The sequence below is a fragment of the Cetorhinus maximus genome, chromosome 1 (genome assembly GCF_964194155.1).
Source record: "Cetorhinus maximus chromosome 1, sCetMax3.hap1.1, whole genome shotgun sequence".
NCBI classification, from domain to species: domain Eukaryota; kingdom Metazoa; phylum Chordata; class Chondrichthyes; order Lamniformes; family Cetorhinidae; genus Cetorhinus; species Cetorhinus maximus.
This window is the reverse complement of record NC_135879.1, coordinates 20,545,226-20,567,613: the sequence shown is the minus strand read 5'-3', so window position 1 is coordinate 20,567,613 and position 22,388 is coordinate 20,545,226. Positions and strand designations below refer to the sequence as shown.

The window sequence follows — 22,388 nt, the reverse complement described above, 5'->3', positions numbered from 1 at the left end:
GTGCATCCACGCCTATCTACCCACCAGAATTGGTGACCCTGGGTGCAAACAGTCAAACAGGTACAGAACCAGAGACAGAACTGAACCAGATGATGTTGATTTCTTCCATTTTGGAGAATACTGACCTCTCTTCCACATCAGGGTTACTGGAATTGGAGGGACAGCAAGATGTTGACCAAGTGCCATCCCCACAGCTTCCTGTCTTGCCCACACAATTACCTTTAGAGGTGGCAATCCATAATTCCCCGAAACGTCACAAACCAGAGGCTATAAAGAGTCATTGCTCCAGAGGTAATGAATAGCGGACAAAACCGTTAAAACTACGCAGGGCCAACTCAATAAACAAGGATAGGGAACATGGTCGACATAAAGAAAGGGATAAACCCACAAAATCTGACCATGAGAGAGAAACAGTGGATCAAGAGAGGTTCAACAGCAAGGAGAGAAGATGATGATCAAAGTCTAGATCCTGTTAAGAGAACCTTCTGTTTCACCCAAACATATAACGAACGTTGAAAGTCAATCCAACAATGCACCAGCTACTGCAACTTTTACCATAGACTAACCAAGTCAAAGCAAAGAGGTCCAAGGGGAGACTATCGATCTTCTAAACCTCAAGGATGTGATCAGGGAGCGATTATGAAGTTAGAGACTTTGCGTGGGGCGGGGGGGGGGTGGGGCTAGTATGTAAATATAAATGTGAAATATATTTGGACAAAGACTTTGGGGGGGGTGGTGGGTTGGAGATATAGTATTAGAGTGTTCAGGGCTGAAAGAGTTAATGTCTGGGACTGGAGAAACAGTACCACCCCCATGATGATGTAAGAAAGAGTCACATGATTCCCAGTCTAGTTGGAGAAAGCTCATGGTTTAGACTGAGAAATACCTGTAGTCTTGTACATCTGTAAATAGTTCTGTTCTTACACTAAACCAGTTATTGTTCAGATGCCCATGCCCCTGAACCCATCCCGTAGCCAATCACAAGCAGTATACAACAGTGGCAAGGTCAATTGAGGCATTCGAGAAGGAATTGGATTATTATCTGAAAAGGAAAGCTGTGCAGGGTTACGGGGGGGGTAAGTGGGGAATGGTACTAGGTGAGTTGCTTATTCAGAGAGTCAGCTTAGACACAACAGGCCAAATGGCCTACTTCTGTGCTGTAACAGGTTAAGCATGTATTTTATACAGCTACTATGCATTGGCTACATGAGTGTATTTTCCACTAACAGGCCATTAATCCAAAAAAATGTTCTACCTACCACACAATTGAGCAATGCTGTGAATGAATTTCGGTGCCAGTGCAATGCCAGATATGTAGGCTCAACGATTGAAATCAAACAGCATGTTCCTTCAGTTATTTTAATAGGCAGAGCACAGACTGTACTCAACCAACCCATGCTTGCTCACTGTTAGATGGGATTCCATGATTGGGCAGCACTTGCTGAACAATCCTGAGTACGCTAATAGCTACACTAACAAACAGTTTAAGATAATCAGTCGAATTCGTAATATGCTCATTTATGCTCCCTGGAAGCAACTTACGTTCTTACGCAGAGACCCATTCTCTGCAAACGAAAAGAATATGTTCAAGACTTGGGCCTATGTTGAATTACAGGGGAGCTTGGGGAGCCTGTAGTTCCCCATTGCATTCTCCATGGCAATGCCTCAGCCAATCGGAGTCAACTTGCCAACCAATCAGCATCCATTTTTCCTGTAGTATAAATTGTTGTGTAAGAACTAAAACTACTGGAAAAGCTCACAGATCAGGCAGCATCTGTGGAGAAAAACAGAGTTAATGTTTCAGGTCAAAATCCTTTCATTGTTAACTCTGTTTCTCTCCACAGGTGTGGCCTGACCTGTGAGCTTTTCCAGCATTTTTTTGTTCTTATTTCAGATTTCCAGCATCCATGGTTTGCTGCTTTTGTATAAATTGTTGTGATGGTTTGAGATTTGGCATTCTTACATTTGTCCTGGTGAGCGCAAGACAAAAAGCTTCGGCAACATGTCTCTCTTTTCAGCAATATATATTTATTATTAATTTAATTTTATTCACAGCTTGACTCTCTCTCTCTTTTTCTCTCTCTCTTTTCCCATACTTCAGTCAAAACCTGTGCAAACATAGAGGGCGGAATCATCCGTGCCCACTGGCATTGGGTGTTCTCGGCTGCCTGAGCGGACCATATGGCGTGAAGGCCAAAAATCAGTTTCACAACGTTGTGAAACCTGTTTGCAATTGTCCACTCAGCCCGTCGATGGTGGGCTGCGTTTCCCACCATCAGATGTCGAGAACCTCATTGTAATACATCTGCATATCATTATAACGCTAGCCTGACGTACTCATCCCCCCCACGCTGGATCATCCACCCGCAAACAGGTTCCACAACTGCACATAAGTGATTGTTGAGCTGTGTAAGTACACATCTCAGTGCTTCCAGCCCACGACTACTACAGGGAAGATGTCCACCAGAGGCAAAAAGACTGTAGTCCCCAGGTTTAGTAACGCGTCACTGGAATGCCTTTTGGACACTGTGGAGGCCAGTTGTGATGCCCTTTACCCCTGCTCTGGCCACAGGATGGGCATTGGCGTGACCAACCAGCCTTGGTAGGCAATGGCAGTGGTGATCAGTGCCAATGCTGCACAGAAGAGGTTGGCCATCCAATGCAGATAGAGGATGAATTATCTTATCCGTGCCGCCAAGGTAAGACAACTATCTCATCTCTCTAAACTCTCACACTCACAAGCCCATCACACATTCACTGGCATCTCACTCAAGGGACATCACCATTCTCTTTCACACACACCCTCACATCTTCATCTGGCCTCATCTGCTCTGGAGACAGCCTCCTCAGCCTTCACCATCATGAGGCCACTTGCACAGATCAATATGTGCTTCCACACACACCCAGGGTTACCTTCCTTGCCCAGTACGGCCCTCGGCCTGCAGCCTCTTCCCTTGCCTGAGGCCACTTCTCCCCCTTCCCCAAGCAAGCCTTAGCCCTCCAGCCATTGAAAAGCCACCCACATATGGCTGATCTGGTAAGTAGAGACCTACCCGTAAGCTCCCCTAAAAGTGATGTGGTGCTGTTGTGAAGCCTGGTGCTGATGACTGTGAGTGCTGACCGAAGCAAGGTAGGCAAACAAACCTTGAAGTCCCGAGTGAAATGCAGCCCGCCAGGTGCAAGTCGCTTATGTGATGTTGTGAAACACGTCGGCGTGTTTTCCTGCGAACATGGGTGGACAATCCAGCAGGGTGGGGGGGGAGGGGGAGCAATTCCAGCAGGCAGGCCTAATAATGATATGTTGATGTATTACAATGAGGTTCCCGACGTCAAGTGGCGGAGAACGTGGCCCACCATTGGTGGGCTGAGTGGACGATCGCGAACTGGTTTCAGGCTTTTGTGAAACCGATCGCTGCATATTGCCTGTTCATGCCACCGAACATGCCCAATGCTAGCAGGCACGGAAATTCCTGGCCTCTGGTGGGGGAAGTGCAGAACAAAGGGGCTTAATCTTAAAGTTAGGCCATTCAGGGATGATGTCAGGAAGCACTTCTTCATGCAAGGGGTAGTGAGAATCTGGAACTCTCCCTCACAAAGCTGTTGAGGATAGTTCAATTGAAAATTTCAACATTGAAGTTGATAGATTTTTGTTAGACAAGGACATTAGAGTTACAGAATCAAAAATGATGTTGAATGGTGGAACAGGCTGAAGGGACTGAATGACTGACTGAATGCAATTATTCCTATTCCAGTGTTTCCATAAGTTAATTTACATGCAAATATCAACGTTAATTGAAAGGTCAAGCATAATGTAACTCCATTTATAATTTTTTTTTCTTTGTAGTACACATTTATGAATACTTGATACATTTTCTTTGTTATGCTTTCTTGCTTCAAACTACTCTGTTACTGATCTATCTCTCTTGGTGTTAGTCTAGTAAACCTTCACTGAACTACACATTTAGATAATTGCTTAAATAAGGAAAACAATACTGTACACAGCACTCCAAATGTGGTCTCACCAGCGCCCTGTACAACTGAAGCATAACCTCCCCATTTTTATATTCAGTTGAGCTCACCCAAAACTTACTGCCTTTGTCCTCCTTTGCACCAAGCTCCATTCACCCATCACCCCAATGCACACTGACCTATGTCGTCAGGCAAGGCGATTTAAAAATTCTCAAGTTTATTTTCAATTCATTCCATGGCTTCACCCACCCCCACCTCAGCCAACCGTGCCATTCTCTGAGGTCTCTGTTAGTCCAATTTTGACATGTTAGCCTTCCCGATTTTTTTGCTCCACCATTTGGTAGTCCCCGAAGTGAGGAGGATGCTCGCCATGGAGTACATCATGGGACAAGAACCTGTGTGTGGAGTCTTTTAACATGGAGAGGCTGTTACGCTGCAGCTACCACATGGTTCTGGCTGACCAGGAGACTCTTACTGCCTACCATAGGCGTATTGGAAGGATTTACAGGTTGATAATCAACCTGTTTGGCCAAGTTATGAACGCACCTTCTGTGGCCGTTAAGTCCCTGAGTGGGATTCAAGCCCAGAGGTAGGCTCATTACCACTGCACCACAAGACCTTCCTACTGATCTGTCTACAGATATATTTGTGTTTGTGAAAATTAAAATTTCAAATGGGTTAATTTTGCTAAGATCAACTTTGCATGTTCTGAAAAATGTAGATTTGTATTTGCATAGGAACTACACCATTACGTTTACAGATAGGTTATCAACTTGAAACATTAACTCTGCTTGTCTCCATAGATGCTGCCAGACATATTGAGTATTTGCAGCATTTTCTGTTTTTATTTTTATTTTAGATTTCCAGGATTGCTTATTTTGCTTTTTTGTTAGCTTTCTGCTAGTTTTGGTTTTGTTGCAGATGTTCAAATTCCATTTACTTGTAATTACAAGATTTTTGTGTAGAATGTCTCACTCTCACAGCACACTTTTGTATAATTACATTTTTATAGTGACTTTGAAGCGATCGCTGTTACTAGGGTAACTTTGGAGAGATTGAGAATCACAACTGACACAATTTCACTACAATTCCAACGGCTTTATTGCCAAAAACCTAAACTTGAAAGTAATACAGAGTGATTTAAAATATACAGTTACTCCCTAATTAATCAGACTGAGTTGACTGAAGGCAGATTGGATCAACTCTGAGTAGGACTGACTGCTCCACTTCCAGCGGGACTTCTCCTGGTGGCGGTCTTGCTCCTAATGCTGTTGGCTCAATCAGGATGTTAGCCTGATTTTATACTTTGGCTGCATTGCAACTACTCCCGTGCTTAATTCCTCTGAGCCACTCAATTGGCAGATTTAGATCAGTTTGGCTGCATGGCAACATGTTCCCAGAATTGTTAGTCTTATCTCCGCAGCAAATTTAACCAAATCTTAAAACATACAATTCTTGCATTCTTTTATGGATTTTAATATTTTTTTTTGCAGACTGTGTGTAGCTGCACAAGATGCAGAACAGTTGCGAAAAGAGAGAATTTCTTTTGAGGCACAAATTGGTGAACTTCAGGAAAAATGTGCAAAGATGGAGGAAGAGAAACATGAGGCAGCGTCCAAGGTTCGGGACAGCATGCAACTCCTTGAAGAAGCAAACTTACAAAAAGACCAGGTAAGATCGCACAGTAGGTTCTTTTTTTAGGGCTGCAAAGGAAATGCCAGCAGAGGGGCTGTTTCACATCTTTATTGATAGGCTGAAAAACACGTTGCATCTCATAAGAGTAACCAGAATCTTTTGTATATTTTTCTTCCTGTTTTTACACCATTTGAGTGTGATGTGAACATATTTGTGTGAAGAACAGTTAAAGCTGTTGTACATGTACTTGCATCATGTCAGGTGTGGCTCTTGCCTCTGTGTGAGAAGGCTGTGGGTTCAAGTTGCATTCCAGGATTTGAGCACATATGTCCAGGCTGACAATGCAGTAATGAGGGATTGTTGCATTTTTGGAGATACTGTCTTTCCAATGAGAAGTTGTCTGCCATCTCAGATGGACGTAAAAGATCCCATAGCACTATTTCAAAGAAGAGCAGGGGAGTTATCCCCAGTATCCTGGCCAATATTTAGCCCTCAATCAACATCACAAATAAACATGAATTCCCTGGTCAGCATCGCGTGGCAGTTTGTGGGTGCTTGCTGTGTGCATATGTGCTGCTGCATTTCCCACATTACAACAGTGCTTCATTGGCTATAAAGCACTTTGGACCATCCTTTGGTCATGAGAGGCACTACATAAATGCACAGCATCTTATTTCATTCACAGTGCCTAATATAGAAAAAAGTTCTAATTTTCCTTACAGAAGCATAAAGCAAAGAAATAAATGTTGAACTAAAAGAGAAGATATTAAAAGGATAACCAAAAGCTTGATTAAAGAGATGAGTTTTTAAAAATGTGTTAGGAACGATGTTCCTTTAAGAGGTATGTGGAGAGACTGAGGGAGTTAGAGAGGGAATTTCAAGCATGGGACTAAGAGACTGGTGCAGTCACTAATGGAGATGTACAAGAAATGGAGAGTTTGGGGATTGTAGCACTTCGGGAGGTTATAAATATAGAGGGTTGATGCCTTGGAGAGAATTAAACACAAGGATGAGAATCTTGAAGTTTGAGATGTTGGAGGATGGGGAGCAAAAGTAGATCAGCAAGGACAGGGTTGATGGGCAAGTGGGACCTGGTGCAGATTAGGTTATGAGCAGCAGGGAGTTTGGATAAGCTGATGTTTATGGAGAATGGAGAAAGGGAGTCTTGCCAGGAGAACTTTTGAGCAATCAAGTCTGGAGATGACAAAAGGCAGAGATGAGGGTTGATGTGCTGAATGGAAGGAGGTAAAGATGTAGGCAGGTAATGTTATAACTGTGAAACTAGACAATCCTTGTGATAGAAAGGATATTGGTTTAGAAGCTGAACTTGACATCAAATAGGATGTCAAGGTTGTCAGCAAACTTGCTCACCCTGATACAATGGTCGAGAAAGAATGGACTCTGGGAAGATTACGAAGTTTGTGGTATTTAGCTGAAGCAAATTGTGGTTCATCCGAGATTGGATGATGGACACACTGTCTGTCAACAATAACAACTTGTATTTAAAAAGTCTTTTTTAACATAGTAAAATGTCCCAAGCTGCTTCACAGGAGTGTTATTAAATGTAATTTGATGCCAAGCCATATAGAGATATTCAGAGAGCTTGGGTATACGTTTTAAGGAGCGCCTTAAAGGAGGAGAGAACCAAAGGTGTTTAGGGAGGGAATTCCAGAGCTTAGTGCCTAGGTAGCTGAATACATGATCACCAATGGTGGAGCAAAAAAATCGGGAAGGCTAACATGTCAAAATTGGACTAACACAGAGACCTCAGAGAATGGCACGGTTGGCTGAGGTGGAGGTGGGTGAAGCCATGGAATGAATTGAAAATAAACTTGAGAATTTTTAAATCGCCTTGCCAGACGACATAGGTCAATGTGCATTGGGGTGATGGGTGAATGGAACTTTGTGCAAAGGAGGACAGCTTCAGTTGTACAGGGCACTGGTGAGACCACATTTGGAGTGCTGTGTACAGTATTGTTTTCCTTATTTAAGCAATTATCTAAATGTGTTAGAAGCAGTTCAGTGAAGGTTTACTCGACTAATACCAGGAATAGGTGGGTTGTCTTAGAAGGAAAGGTTGGACAGGTTAGACTTGTATTCACTGGAGTATAGAAGAGTAAGAGATGACTTAATTGAAACCTTTAAGATCCTGAAGGGCCTTGACTGGGTGGATGTGGAGAGGATGTTTCCTCTTGTGGGACAATCTAGAACTAGGGGTCACTGTTTAAAAGTAAGGAGTCCCTCATTTAAGACAGGGGTGAGAATTTTTTTCGCTGAGGGTTGTGAGTCTTTGTAACTCTCTTCCTCAAAAGGCAGTGGAAGCAAAATCTTTGAATATTTTTAAGGCAAAGCTAGAGAGATTCTTGATAAGCAAGGAGGTGAAAGGTTATTGGGGATAGGCAGGAATGTAGAGTTGAGGTCACAATCAGATCAACCATGATTTAATTGAATGGCAGAGCATGAGGGGCCGTGTGACCTGTTCCTGCTCCTAATTCGCATGTTTGTATATGTGAGTTAATGGAGGGTGCAAAGTGGGAGGCAAGCCAGGACAACATTGGAATAGTCAAGTCTAGAGGCTCGGATGAGGATTTCACCAGCAGGTGATCTGAGGCAAGGACAGAGACAGGTGATTTAAGGAGGTGCAAGTAGATGGTGATGGAGAGATTGTGGGGTCAGATGCTCAGCTCTGAGTCAGATAGGATGCTGAGCTTGCAGAAAGCCTGGTTCAGCCTCTGACAGTAGCCAGGGGGAGATATGGTGTTGGTGATTAGGGAACAGAGTTTGTGGCAGTAATGACAAAATTTAATTGGAGGAAGTTTCTGCTCATCCAAGACTGAATGTTGGTCAAGCAACATGACAAGTCAGAGACAGTGGAGGGGTCAAGAGATATGGTAGTGAGGTAGAGCTTGGTGTCATCAGCATATGTGTGGAACTTGATGTTGATGTTTTTCAAAGATGTCACCGAAGGGCATCATTTAGATGAGAAATAAGGGGGAGCCAAGGATAGGTCATTAAGAGACTCCAGAGGTAAAAGCGGGAAGGGAAGCCATTGCAGGAATTTTTGTGGCTACAGGTGGAATCATCCTTTTAAATGTTTACTCGCAACCAACCAGTAGACTTAAATGCTGTGTATTTAGAGTTAATGTCATAATTGAGTGACTCTTAATGGATGGCTTTCTAGATATTGTAGCATAATGTAGTAGTGCTTAAAGGCATGAAAATGGGAAATGGATGAAATTTATAAATTAGCACTCCAAACAAAGAATCTTGCATAAGGGAAATTTGGGCACAGAGATCATCATGCATTGTATGATTTCCTGTTCATATATTTTCTCATCCATTAAACCATGAGGGCTAATTTGCAAAATCTACCTGAGAATTAGACCAATGTGATCCTCAAAACCGGAAACAATTCATCTGAGCTTTTCATAAAACACTCGTCTAACAGAAAACCTTGCATTCTGAATGTTTTCATTCATTTTCTGTTGTTACGACCTTCAAGCTTAGTACTTTTAAAACCCCACATGGGCATTGAATTTATGTGAAATCTCCTTGTGTTGAAAAAAGAATTTGCTTAATGATGCAGTGTTGCAGTACAGTAAGTCCTCACTTACAAAAGTGGTTGTGTTCCTAAAAAAAAAATCACAGCTTTAGGAATCAATGTTAAAACCGAAGGATGGTCCTACAGATCCTAACTTACCAGAGGAAAACAAATATTAAAACATTATACCCTCTAAGTTGAAATATCTTACATTGATAAATACCTATGTTGGTAAATGAAATAACTTTTGAAATAAAATAAGTTTAAAAATATAATAGAAAAATGTAACTTTCTACAAACTGTACCTGCTGTGGATCTTGCATCCCGAAATCCCCGTTCCCTCATCCTCCTGGTTGCTGCAGATCCTCCCCGCCCCAACTCTCCGAGTTGCGGCCTCCCCCCACCTTTCCCGGCCTCCAAGTTGCGGCCTCTCCCAACGCCCCCAATCAACTACCTCCCCACAACAACGTGCTCCCCCACATGACCACCAATGCCCCCCCAACGTGCCACCAATGTGTGCCCCACCCCCGACCCACCTTCTCGCCGAACCTCCCACATGCTGACTCATCCTCTTGTTTTTTTAAGGTGACCATCGAAACTACACCTGCCTCGTTGTACTTCTCTGGCGAGCGGGAGCATTTTTTAAAAAAATCATGGGAGTAGGAGGTTCGACAAAACTGTGGGTTGAGGAGGTGGGGTGAGGCCACAACTCATGGAGGTCGGGAATGGGGAAAGGCCAGATCGTGGAGCGTGGAGAGTCGGCAACTCAGAGTTTGGAGAGGGGGAGCGACTGCTCCAAAATGGTGCCAATCAGGCCATGTGGGAATTGATGTTAAAATGAATCTCACAATGCTCAACAAGATTACAGGCCCCAGTAACTTATCGATGTTAAAGCAAAACAACATTATATGGCGGAATGTTAAACAAGAACTTGCTGTAGAGTAAATAATTGACGATTTGAGTTTAATTTTGATGATTTTCCCACAAAATATATAATTTGAATTCTCTCTTTATGAGCTTGTAGGTAAACCAGTGTCAATCATTTACTCTGAGATTAGTTTTATGCTAACATATTGGACTAGATATTTTGCCATTGAGGTAGAAATCTTGAGTCGGAAAATTTCCCAGCTCTGTCTCCTTTAAAAGGGCTCCTGCTCACCATGTTTTTGTTCTGGTGAGATGGAGGTAGGATGGAGTCAGACCTGCCACTCTGCAGTTCGAAGTCGGGCGAGGTTCGAGGCAAACTGGTTAGAAGACCCGCCTTGGTTCTCTGAGACTTCAGTCCAATTGCATAGAAAGCTGTTAGGCACGCTAGCCCTCACCCCTGAACCCTTCCCCTTCATACCCTCATGCCACCTCCATGCCCCACATACATCTTTGCAACCTCCATTGTTTGCAGTCCCTTCTCCAAACTCCATTCCCTAGCTACTGGCTCCATCCCTCTGCCTGGCAACAGTCTGCGATTAAGTCTGTCTGTTTGCTACTTTAGTGTCACTTCTGATCCCGAATTGAGCTTCTGACCTTATATTGGCACCATTACCAAGACCCCTTATTTCCAACTCTGTAACATTGCTCGACTTTGTCTCTGCTTTAGGTCATATGCTTTTGAAAACCTCATCCGTGCCTTTGTTATCTCTGCACTCAATTATTAAAATGCAGTCCTGGCTGGTCTCCCCCATTCTACCCTCTGTAAACTTGAGGTCATTCAAAACTCTGCTGCCCATATCTGAACTCACAATAAGTTGCATTCCGCTATCACCCCTATGCTCGCTGACCTACACTGGCTCCTGGTCAAGCAACTCCTTGATTTTAAAATTCTCATCCTTGTTTTCAAACCCCTCCAAGACCTTGCCCCTACCCATCTGTGTAATCTCCTCCATGCCCACAACCCTCCAAGATATCTGCTCTCCTCTAATTCTGGCCTCTTGTGCATCCCAAATTATAATTGCTCCATCACTGTTGGCTGTGCCTTCAGTTGCCTAGGCCCCAAGCTTTGGAATTTCCTCCCTGCACCTTTCTGCTTCTCTACCTCACTTTCCTCCTTTAAGACACTCCTTAAAACCTACATCTGACCAAGCTGACCAAGTCATCTGATCTAATATCTCTTTATGTGGCTCAGTGTCATACTTTGTTTTCTCATGCTCCTGTGAAGCACTTTGGGACATCTCATTATGTCAAGGGGCTATATAAATATAAGTTGTTGTCTTCTCGCTTTATGAACTTAATTTTAGGATGCACTTGTTTCTACTTACGTTGGGATCAGTTTATTATATCAGACTGTTTCCTTGATTTTCTTTTTGAGTTTGGTAAAAAATTGTAACTATTTTTACTTCATATTTAGTACAGTAATTCAGATGTATCCTTTGACGGCGGTTGCAAATGATACTGTTTATATTTCACTCAACCAGCCAATCAGAAATAACATCACTAAAGTAACTCATTTTGATGATTTGCTTTTTCCATTTTTGCAAAACCTTCAGGTTTTACTACGTGAAAAACAAAAGGATGAAGAAGTGGTAAAAATGAAGGAAGCCATGGTTCAGCTTGTTCAAGAAGCTGCTGTTCGAACAAGAAAGGAGGTTGAATTAGATAAACTGCTGTGCATCTTAAAGTATTTTTCCAATGATGGCAGACTTAAACATGTGGAGTTAACTTAATAATCAGTATAGAAGCAGTATTTTCAGTTAAACCTAATGAAGAAGAAAAGACCTGAGCACTTTGCTACATTAAAGTAACCCTTTGAGAGCTTTGTTTTTTAAGTTACGCTATTTTTCAAGTCCTATAACTTCTGTGCCTTGCCAGTGGTATTGAAAGTCATGTGTTAGAAGTTATATAGACACAGAGTAGGATATATCTTTTTTATTATCCCTTCATCTGTGTGGGAAAATATATGATCACTTCTCATTGCCTTCCACCAGTTGCATGACTGCAGTTGCAAACATTCTGGCCTTGACTTTCTTCATGATTTCCACTCAGACTTCTGCTTAATCTGGACGGAATCAAATAAAATAGTGCAAAATATTGTGGAATTGCAAGCATATGCAACAAAACCACTTTTTAGCCTGGAGTAGTTTTTTTTATGGCTGATTCAAAAATCCCTGCCCACAAAACTGGCTATGCATCCAGGAGTGGCAAATTTGCACTGATTATGCCTTCTTAGCCAATGTGTTCATTACATTGCACCAAGATTCTCGGCATCACACTACCTGTGATCACGTGAATTTCACATTAATCACACTGATCAGTAGTTATCAGTTGAAGCCACTGACCCAGGTCTCTTTCTCCTGCTGCAGCAGTTACTTCACATTCAATCAATTGATCTCTTCTTGATACAGAAGACTTGTGATCAGCAGTCAGTTGAAGCCACACAGGTGTGTCCTGCTCTGCTGCAGTAATTAGTTAATTGAAGATAGCATTGACCAGCAGTCAATTGAAGCCAATTACAAAATAAGACCAAGAGCATTAAATCACACAATTGATCTGCTCTGCTCTTTTGAAAATCAATGAGTTTACAAAGTTGAAAAACAATCCCATTTGTCTTTGTGATGCTATATTGCTGTTATTGTGTTCCAATAACAAATCAGTTATGATTGATTAGACTGATCTGTGGGAGACTTTAAATTTAGGGGCATGCTAATACCATGCTAACTTTACCTTGGCAAAACTAGTGGTGTCCAGCATTAGCGCCTACTAATGGAAACTCCAAATCTACACAATGAGTATAGACCATTCTTCCACTTTGACAGACTGCATCATTCACCAATTTAGCTGATGTGTCCTTTGAGAGTTGACTCAAAAATGTAATCTAAATTTTGAGTTTAGTTAAAGAATCATATGGAAAAATTTGCTATAGTTTAATACATTGCTTAGATTTCACTTTATATAATGTTATTTGAAATGAACTGAAAACTTTCAAAGATTAAACCTTACTGTTTTTAAGAAGGTTAAATTACATGAATGAAATGCAAACATGTCTTCAGTATTTCTTTTTTCCTTGCAGGTTGAAAATGTTAGGAAACAGAGCAATATACAGATTGCTCGTTTAGCCGAGGAACTGTCTGATATGCAGATGGTATGTGGACCAACCTGGTATTCAGAAACAATAAACTGAGGCAAAAGCAGCTGTCAATGATCCAATATTGATGCAATTGCCAATTTATCTCTAGCATAAGTATTCACCAGCTGAAGCTGATTAGTTCAGATTCACTGATGATAAAGATATTAAGCAGACCATTTTCCAATAGCAACTTGCATTCACATGGCACTTTTTATGTAGAAAAGCATTCTAAAGCACTTTACTGAGGCATTAGAGAAAAGTGGATGCTAAGCTATGGAAGGAGATATTAGGATGGTGACCAAAAATTTGATCATAGGTGTGTTTAAAAGAAGCTTTTAAATTAGGAGAGGAATTAACTTTTAAATTAGAAGCAGTTCAGAGATAGTTCACTTGACTGATTCCTGGGATGAAAGAGTTATCTTAAGAAATGTTGGACAGGTTGGACGTGTATTATCCATTGGAGTTTAGAAGAATGTGAGGTCATCATATTGAAACATAAGATCTTGAGGGTGCTTGACAGAGTGGATGTTTCCACTTGTGGGAGAGACCAGAACTAGGGGAAACAGTTTAAAAATAAGGGGTCTCCCATTTAAGACGAGGTGAGGAGAAATCTTTTCTCCGAATATGTGGAACTCACTTCCCCAGAGAGCAGTGGAGGCAGGGTCATTGAATAGGCATTAAGGCAGAAGTATATAGATTCATGGCTAACAAGGAGTCAAAGGGTATAGAGGGTAGGCAAGAAAGTGATTGAAGCCACAATCAGATCAGCCTTGAGCTTACTGATTGACAGAGCAGGCTCCGGGGGCCAAATGGCCTACTCTTCCTAATTCACACGTTCAGTTGTATGTCTATGTGCCAGAGGACTTTAGGGAAGGAATTGCAGAGTATAAAGCCTAGGTGGCTAAAAGGATGGCTGCCAATGCAGAGGTGAATGGAGGGAGGATGCACAAGAGGCTAGAGTCAGAGGAACAGTATCCTGGGGCGTGGAAGATAATGTTGCAGGAGGTTAGATGAACAGAATCTGAGGGTGAGTGGTGTCAAGCAAGGACGGCAGCAATGGTGAATGGGATGGTGCAGAAGAGGATATAGGCAGCAGATTTTTGGATGAGCTGAAATGTACAGATGCCAGCCAGGAAGGCAATGGAATAGTTAATATAGTTAATGTAGGCAATGGAATAGTTAATAGTTAAGTCTAGAGGTTTAGAGAGCAAATTTGCTTAGGTAGGTGTCGATGCAAGCAGTATTACGGAGATGGCTGTTCAATTACTAGTACTACCAGTACTTAACAGGACTAATTTAAATAGACTGGCAACCAATGAATACTGGGAAAATTCCCCTTATAAAAAGATGCCTTGTAGTTCTGAGTGTGTCATTGTTTATTTTTGTTATTGGGAAATAAAATTATATAGTGCACAAGTGATGAGATAAATTGGCAGCTATTTTGGGTTATTCATACTGTTTGTGCTGTATTATTGCAGGAAATTATTTATCTTGTGTTTTAAGGATTGGAATAATAAGAAAATGTCTGCTTTTGGCTATTATCAAGTTCAAGCTGTATTGGGTTTCTCTTAAAAACAGTGTGTGCTTATAATGTTATAAAACCTTAAAAATAAACAGATTCCCATCTGTGAGATAAAAGCAAAAAACTACTGCAGATGCTGGAAATCCAAAACAAAAACAGAATTACCTGGAAAAACTCAGCAGGTCTGGCAGCATCGGCGGGGAAGAAAAGAGTTGACGTTTCGAGTCCTCATGACCCTTCGGCAGAACGGTTCTGCCGAAGGGTCATGAGGACTCGAAACGTCAACTCTTTTCTTCCCCGCCGATGCTGCCAGACCTGCTGAGTTTTTCCAGGTAATTCTGTTTTTGTTTCCCATCTGTGAGGCTCCTTTGTCAGCCCACCAATGGGCACACTTTCTGATTTGAAAGAATGAAATACTCACTGATAAACCAGTCAGGACCGACCTACTCAGATAAGTTAAATATTCAAAATTACTGTGTTATCTAGTCACTATTTGTTTTTGGTGTTGGATAGTAAGATAAAGTGGATAAGGTGCATCATGACCATGGTGTGCACCACAAACTGACATTTCTTTAAAAGAGCAGGCTTAACTCCCTCACCAATTACACATTTTTTTTACTGTATTGTATACCCTCCTAATAGAACTGTAGCGATAAACAAGGACAGATTGAAAGGGCCATAAGGGAGAAGCGAGCTGTGGAAGAGGAACTTGAAAAGGTAAAATATATCAGACTGCAATAAGTTTTATTGAATGAATTATTGGTTTGTGCACACATGCGATGCTTTCTTCTCCAGTCTCATTTTCTATCTTTGCTGGCAATAAGTTTGTGTTATAAGGTGGGTGGTTGGGATGACACCTGCAAGTCATAAATATGCTTTGATTGTAGCGTTGTCTTGATTACACCAAAGTGACATTTATTTTGTTTCTTCCATATGGGTAAATAGCTGAAAAATTTGAGAGCCTCTCGGAAGTGCATATTAATGTTGAAAACTTCTGCATTTCCTTTTCTATCTTGTATTCCTGAAATGTCCTCTTGTAATATGTCTGCTATATATTGCTTGGCTAATAAGAGGATGAATGGGGTGGAGGAGCAGAAGGATATAGCAGTACAAGTACACAGATCACTAGAAGTAATAACAGGTTAATAAGCCCATTAAAATAAAACTAAAACAACCACTAGGGTCCATTTCTAGAGGAATAGAATCAAAAACTAGAGAAGTTAAGGTAAACTTGTGTCAATACTTAGTTAGACCACACTGGGACAATTCTGGTCTCTATATTATTAAAACAATATAGAGGCATCGGGGAAGGTGCAAAAGAGAGTCACAAAAATTATATCAGAACTGACACCTAATGCTCTTGGGGCTCTTTTCTCTAGCAAAGAGAAGGCTGAGGGGTAAACTGATAGAGGTCTTTAAGGTTATCAAAGGGTTTGATAGGATAAACATAGAAAAAATATATCCACTTGTGGGGAAACCCCTACTTAAGAGCCATAAATATAAGATATAACTAATAAATCCAAGGGGATTTTGAGGAGAAACTTGTTCACCTAAAGAGTGATCAGAATATGGAACATGGTACCTCTTGGAGTAGTTAAAGCAAATAGCATAGATACATTTTGGGGGAAGCTCGATAAACTTATGAGGGATAAAGAAATAGAAGCATATACTGATAGGGATAGATGGAGCGTGGTGGGAGGGGGCTTGGGTGGAGCATAAATGCCAGCATAAACCAGTTGGGCCAAATGGCCTGTTTTTGTGCTGTACACGCAATATACTCCCATAAGTCTCTTATTATCAACCATGAATTATTAGTCAGACTTGCAGCCCACATTATTGCCATTATTAATTTTCAGTGTGAATCTCAGTAAGCAGCAACTAAAAAATGTTGGCATAAGACATGTTGGCAACAAGATAACTTCTACAAACTTACATTGCTCAGTTTTGTTCCTGGCCTATTCTCTTTTTAAATGTTTTGGTTTGACCTCCTGTCTACTTCTGTATTCCATCTTTTTCTTTCTCTCTCTTTCTCCCCCCACCTTTATTTTTACATTTGTACGTTTCTCTTTCCTTCCCTCCTTTCTGTCTCTTTGTTTTTATCTTTCTCAGGTTTCAAATCACTATGGCACCTTCGTGAAATTGCTGACTGAATCACTTCTAGTACCCATTATTATTTCCTAAATATAACTTCCACTAACACCAGAGACCCCTGTGATTCCATCCATTTTCTCCATGGGCAGAATCTCCTGTTCGGCGTGCTGAAGCGGGCCCCACATGCCGACGGATAAAATGATACGCGGTGACATTGGACATGCATCCCGACGTCACCGCCTGTCATTCCGATCTTCAGCTCGGTGGGCGCACATCAGAGTCGGCTGCATGCCCGCCAAGCTGTCAAAGGCCTGTTAAGGCCATTAATAAACTAATTTAAAGTAACTGTTAGGGATGTCCGTCCAACCTTAAGGTTGGTGGGCAGGCGAAGATCCCAGACGGCCTTCGCACTTTTCATGAAACCTTATCCATGGGATTAGGTTTCATGAAGGATTTATTAATGAAATAACATTTTTTATCAAAGTTCATAAACATGTCCCAGCTCATGTCACATCAGGGGCCGTGTCTGAATAATTTTTTTTTCTCGCTTTTTCAATGTTTCATTATGAAATTAATCTCCCTGAGGCACAAAGCTGCCTCAGGGAGATTTCTGCGCTTTTTCATGCACAAGTGCGAAAAAGCGCAGGCCCCGACTCTCCCTCCTCCCCCTGCCTGCACATGTAGTGCTGAGCGCTACCGGGCGCATATCACGCTGGGCGGGTCTTAAATGGCCCACCCACATAAAATGGCACGCAGCCGATTGTGGGCGGCAATCAGCTCCACGCCCGCTCCCAACCGGCCTGCCCGACAAGGAGAAAATTCTCCCCCATGTAATTTGTTGAAGCTAAAATAGGTTTGTTGCGGATAGTACTTGGACTAAAACCGACAAATCAGAACAAAGCTCTGTAGCTGTATCATATCTAACTGAGAATGGCAACAGCCAACCATGCAACTATTAGGAAGAGGAGCAGATTTGATGTACATCTCCTTCCACAGCCATGATGTCCCCAGAACGTGGATGCAAGAAGTGATTACAAGAGCCTTCAGCTGAAAGTAATAGATACATGATCCTTGTAGGTTTCCTCTGAAGTTCTCTGCCAGTTCTCCGCCATGATTGGTGCTAGTGTCCACTTGGATCTTTTCTCGTTTCATTAAGAAACAACTAAATTCAGTGGACTTAGCAAAGGCTGTGGGCCCTGGCAACATCCCAGCAGTAACTTCAGGATGTCCCTAGGTGCTTTTGAGCCAATTAAGTACTCTTTGATGTGTAGTCACTGTTGTAATGTAGGAAAGATGACAGCCAATTTGCACACACCTAGGTCCCACAAGCAGCAACGAGGTAATGAGCACATAATCTGCATTAGTGATGTTAGTTGAGGGATAATTATTGGCCAGGACACTGGGAGAACTCAGCTGCACTTCTACAAATTTTGCCATGGAATCTTTTATGTCCCCCTGAGAGGCAGATGGCACCTTGGTTTAATGTCTCTTCAAAAAGATATCACCTCCAACAGCTCATCAGTCGCTCAGTACTACACAGGGCTGTCAACCTAGATTATGTGCTCGAATCTCTAGAGTAGAACTGCAGTGGATTATAATCCTAGCCCCTTTTTGGGACAGTGCCAGATCAGTCATACCTCTCAGATGATTCCCCTCAACTTTGGGTTGAGAAAGACAAATCCTAAAAGTGCTAAATGGGTCTGAAGAACTGATTTATTTCTCCCCAAAGGAAAGGATCCCTATGAGAGTATTACCATCCTCTGGGTAGCTTTTTTTAAACAAGTTTCAGCCAGATATCATTAGAGTCCAGGAATAACTCCTGAGTGACATACCCCTGTCCCCAGCTGGATTCACAAGTTAGTGATATAAAAGACTACATGAAACAATATTAATTCTAAACTATATAGATGTTTATCAAAGAACTGAACATGCAATTCACAGTGTGGTGAAAACACGATGTTAAAAAGTTCTAGGAAAAGAGAAAGAAATACCTTATTTCTAGTAGAGATCCAGTTTTTAAATTCATTTATTGTTACAGTAAAATATTTTAAGTAGTAATTAAAGTAGTATTTACCTTAATCCCCGATGAAGACTACAGAGTTAGCAAGATGAATCTATCCCAGTTAGGGAGAAAATTATCATTGTTGCGCCTCAATAGCCATGCCTTTACCATGAGAGAAGCTGGAGAAAATTTAGTGAATCTAAAATTCCAATGTGTGTGCTCAATAGTGTTTCTTGAGGTTGCCTAACTGATTTCTTACGTATGGTATCTTGACTGTAATTAAGTTCAGCCTCTTTATATCTCAAATAAGGCTTCTATCGCTGTTAATTTCTATGTAAATCTGGACCTCTTTGATTTCTAAGAAAGCTGATACAACTGTTAATTTCCAGGTAAGGTCTGTCCCTCATCAATTCTAAGCAAGAGCAGCTTCCTTTAACATCAGGGCATCTTTCAACCTACTATGGCACCTAAGAATTTTTGCAAAATTGAAGTCAATGGGGAAACTACGTTAAATCCAACAATAGCTGGAGTCATACAATAGCTTCTCATCATGCAGAAGAGTGTGGTTCTGTGTATACAAGTTCCTCTCAAACATCCTCAACCCACCCATCTTCAGTTGCTTTACCAATAACCTCCCATCCATCATAGAATCAGGTGTGGGACGGTTTGCTGATGATGCTGCAGTAATCAACTCAATTCACAACTCCTCTGATCATGAAGCAGCCCATATGAGACTACAGCGGGGCCTAGAAAACATCCAGCATGAGTTGACAAGTGGCTGGTAACATTTATGCTCCCTAATTGTCAGGTAATGACCACCTCAGACAAAAGGAAGTCCAGACATCTCCCTTAAACCTTCAACAAACACCATGGGCGGAATTGTCCATTCTCACTGGTGTGGGTGTGCTCGGCAGCATGAGCGGACAATATGGCAAGGCGGCCAAAAATCAGTTTAACAACGTCATGAAACCAGCTTGCGATGGTCCGCTCAGCTCGATGATTGCGAGCCGTGTTTCCCACCATCGGACATCAGGAACTTCATTGTAATATATCTGCGTATCATTATAAGGCCAGCCCGCCGGAATCATCCCCTCCCCCCCCACCCCGCTGGATCATCCGCCTACATTGGCGTGATTACACACCGACGTGTTTCACAACAGCATATATAAGGCGTGCACTTGGTGGGCTACACTTTGAGAGGAATTCGGAGGTAAGTACACAGTAACGTTGTGCAGCACTCGCCCTGGTCGCTGGTTGGACTTCCAAGGTTGAGGCGCGATGGAGGCATGGGGGCAAGGGCTGCCTTGCAGTTGAAGATAGTGCACAAGCACATGTGAGGTAATGGGGATGGAAGCGGCCATGCATTAAGGAAGCCTTGTATAAAGTGACCATTCCTCTGCAGCTGAGACAGTTCAGACACAGCCACATGCGTTGAGTCAGGCCTCTAGCTTATCCGCCCATTCAAGCAACGCAGAGGGATGCAAGTGCCACCAAGTGCTCCAGAGATTTTCACCCCTTGAGCACAGCCTGCAAAGTAACGAGCGTTTTAGTGGATTGCAGAACAGTTGGATAACTGGGCACGTTGTACAATCTCCTTGCTAAAGCTGGCTGAGGAGCAGTTACTGGTGGGGCTGCTCACAGCCCATTGCAATGTCATCATTCCGCTTTGGACCAGCCTCCCCCCGGTTCAAGTTAACAGCGCAGCCTTGCAGTGCGGGTTAGGAGAATGCCTGCACCTAAGCTGAGAGAACAGCATGCAGTCCAATTGGCAAAGCTGCCGCCAATTGTTCAGGTGGAGTGGGGCGGAGGTGGTTGGGGTTTCGGGCAGCCATGCAGTGCGCTAAACTCTGGCCATCCAAGTGATAGCCAGCACTCTCTGGGATGCGTTAAGGGGGCTTCAGACTTAACTAAAGGAGGTTCTTGATATACCCAAGCTAACCCACGCATCTCTCTCTTTCATCCTGCAGAGGAGTACATCAGGAGCATGGAGCCTGGTGAACTAGCTGTACGCCTCGTGGCGTACAGAGAGTGGAGACAAACGAGAAGAGAGCGATGGAGGCGCCTGGCTGCGCAGAGGGAGGAGCAGGACCCTCAGGAAGAGGCACAACGTGCCATCATTAGTCGGCACCTAGGTAGATCCATGATCTACAAACGCTGCCTTTCGTTTCTGACTGGGAGTTTATTTACAATAGTGAACGTTATGCACAAATGATTAACACCCTTGCCCAGGCTGTGCAATTACATATTCTTAACTTCCGTTAAGAATATGATACGATACATCTTGGTGCTCCCCGGACCTCCAGAGCGGAGGCGGAGGCAGCCTGCTGATTGCTATGCCCTTGCTGTGATGACCTTGGTGGGCGTCGTTTGGGGGACTGAGACTTGGACCTGTTTTTGGGGTCCTGCTGTGTGGCCGTGGCACCCTCCTCGGTCTGTGGAACTGGAGCTGCTGAAGTCACAGGAAGAAGGGATTCGGATGGGTCAGACGCTTCTGGAGTCACCTGGATAGATGGCCCCATTGGGGAGGTGGGGGTACACTTGCTGATTCTCCTCCCTATGGGTGCCAAAGGGCCTGGCTGACTCCCCAAGGCGAAGGGGTAGCTGGAGTGAGATTGGGCTACCACGCACCCGTCTCGCATACACACAATTGGAGGCCAACTATGGCATTGGTGAAGGAGTTCAGTCCACTCAGCAGTGCAGGACCAGTGTCCTGGACTAAGGTCTCCATGGCAGCCGCCATTCCTACCAGTGTTGACCTCGCTACGTTGGCATGCCGGCACTATCATCTCAGCCTGAAGGAGGACGGACTCCTCCATCATGCCTGGCAATCTGAGGAGTGCAGCGGACATCCCTTCCTATTGTTCCCCGAGCTTTTCTTTGCAGCTCCAGCAACTGTGACATGACCAAGTCCAGAGGCTCCCCATCTGACTCAGACTCAGCAAGTTTCTGGCCTCCAGTCGTCTGAGTGCCAGACACCTGGGAAGTTCCTGCTGCTGCCTGCTGTGGATCAGAAAGTGCGATGTGCTCATCAGATTGTGATCCCGAGGCTACTGTAAAGCTAGGTCCCATTGACGTGTGTGTCTCTGCACTGTGACAGGTCTTCAGGGAGAATTTCAGTGGATTCCTTTTCTGAGCTTCTCTTGGGCCTTGTTTGGAGGCCCTGGGTCATGGACCCCCCTCTTGGCCGTTTCCCAGATGTGAGATAATTAGTGCATGGCAGTGGCCTGTGAAACAGGACACATCACTCACAGCATGGTTGACTAATGGATGTTTCACTGCTGGATCCTCACTTGGTAGAACACCACTGACCTCACCATCAGCACAGGAATGGCCTGGGAACAGCATTTGGTTTGGACAGTATATTGGCTACTGGACTCAATATCCAACCTCTCCATTGCCTGCACTCTGTAGCTGTAGAATGTAAGACCTATAGAATGCCCTACATCAACTCATCAACATTCCATCCTCCAATCTCTACCACTAAGAATGAGCAGCCAAGTCATGGTAACGTGATCATCTTCAAATTCCCCTCCAAATTACACAGCATTCTGATTTAGATGTATGTACCGTT

The 22,388-nt window shown here is 43.0% G+C and overlaps 1 protein-coding gene across 1 annotated transcript in view; it reads left to right on the top strand.

The window, feature by feature from the left end:
• sclt1 (sodium channel and clathrin linker 1) overlaps positions 1-22,388 on the top strand; it is a 110,670-nt gene that overhangs the window by 51,268 nt on the left and 37,014 nt on the right. The window contains exons 13-16 of the mRNA XM_078538582.1: positions 5,463-5,640; positions 11,626-11,724; positions 13,146-13,217; positions 15,367-15,441. Coding sequence (XP_078394708.1) covers positions 5,463-5,640; positions 11,626-11,724; positions 13,146-13,217; positions 15,367-15,441 — 424 coding nt within the window. The remainder of the gene's footprint in view (positions 1-5,462; positions 5,641-11,625; positions 11,725-13,145; positions 13,218-15,366; positions 15,442-22,388) is intronic.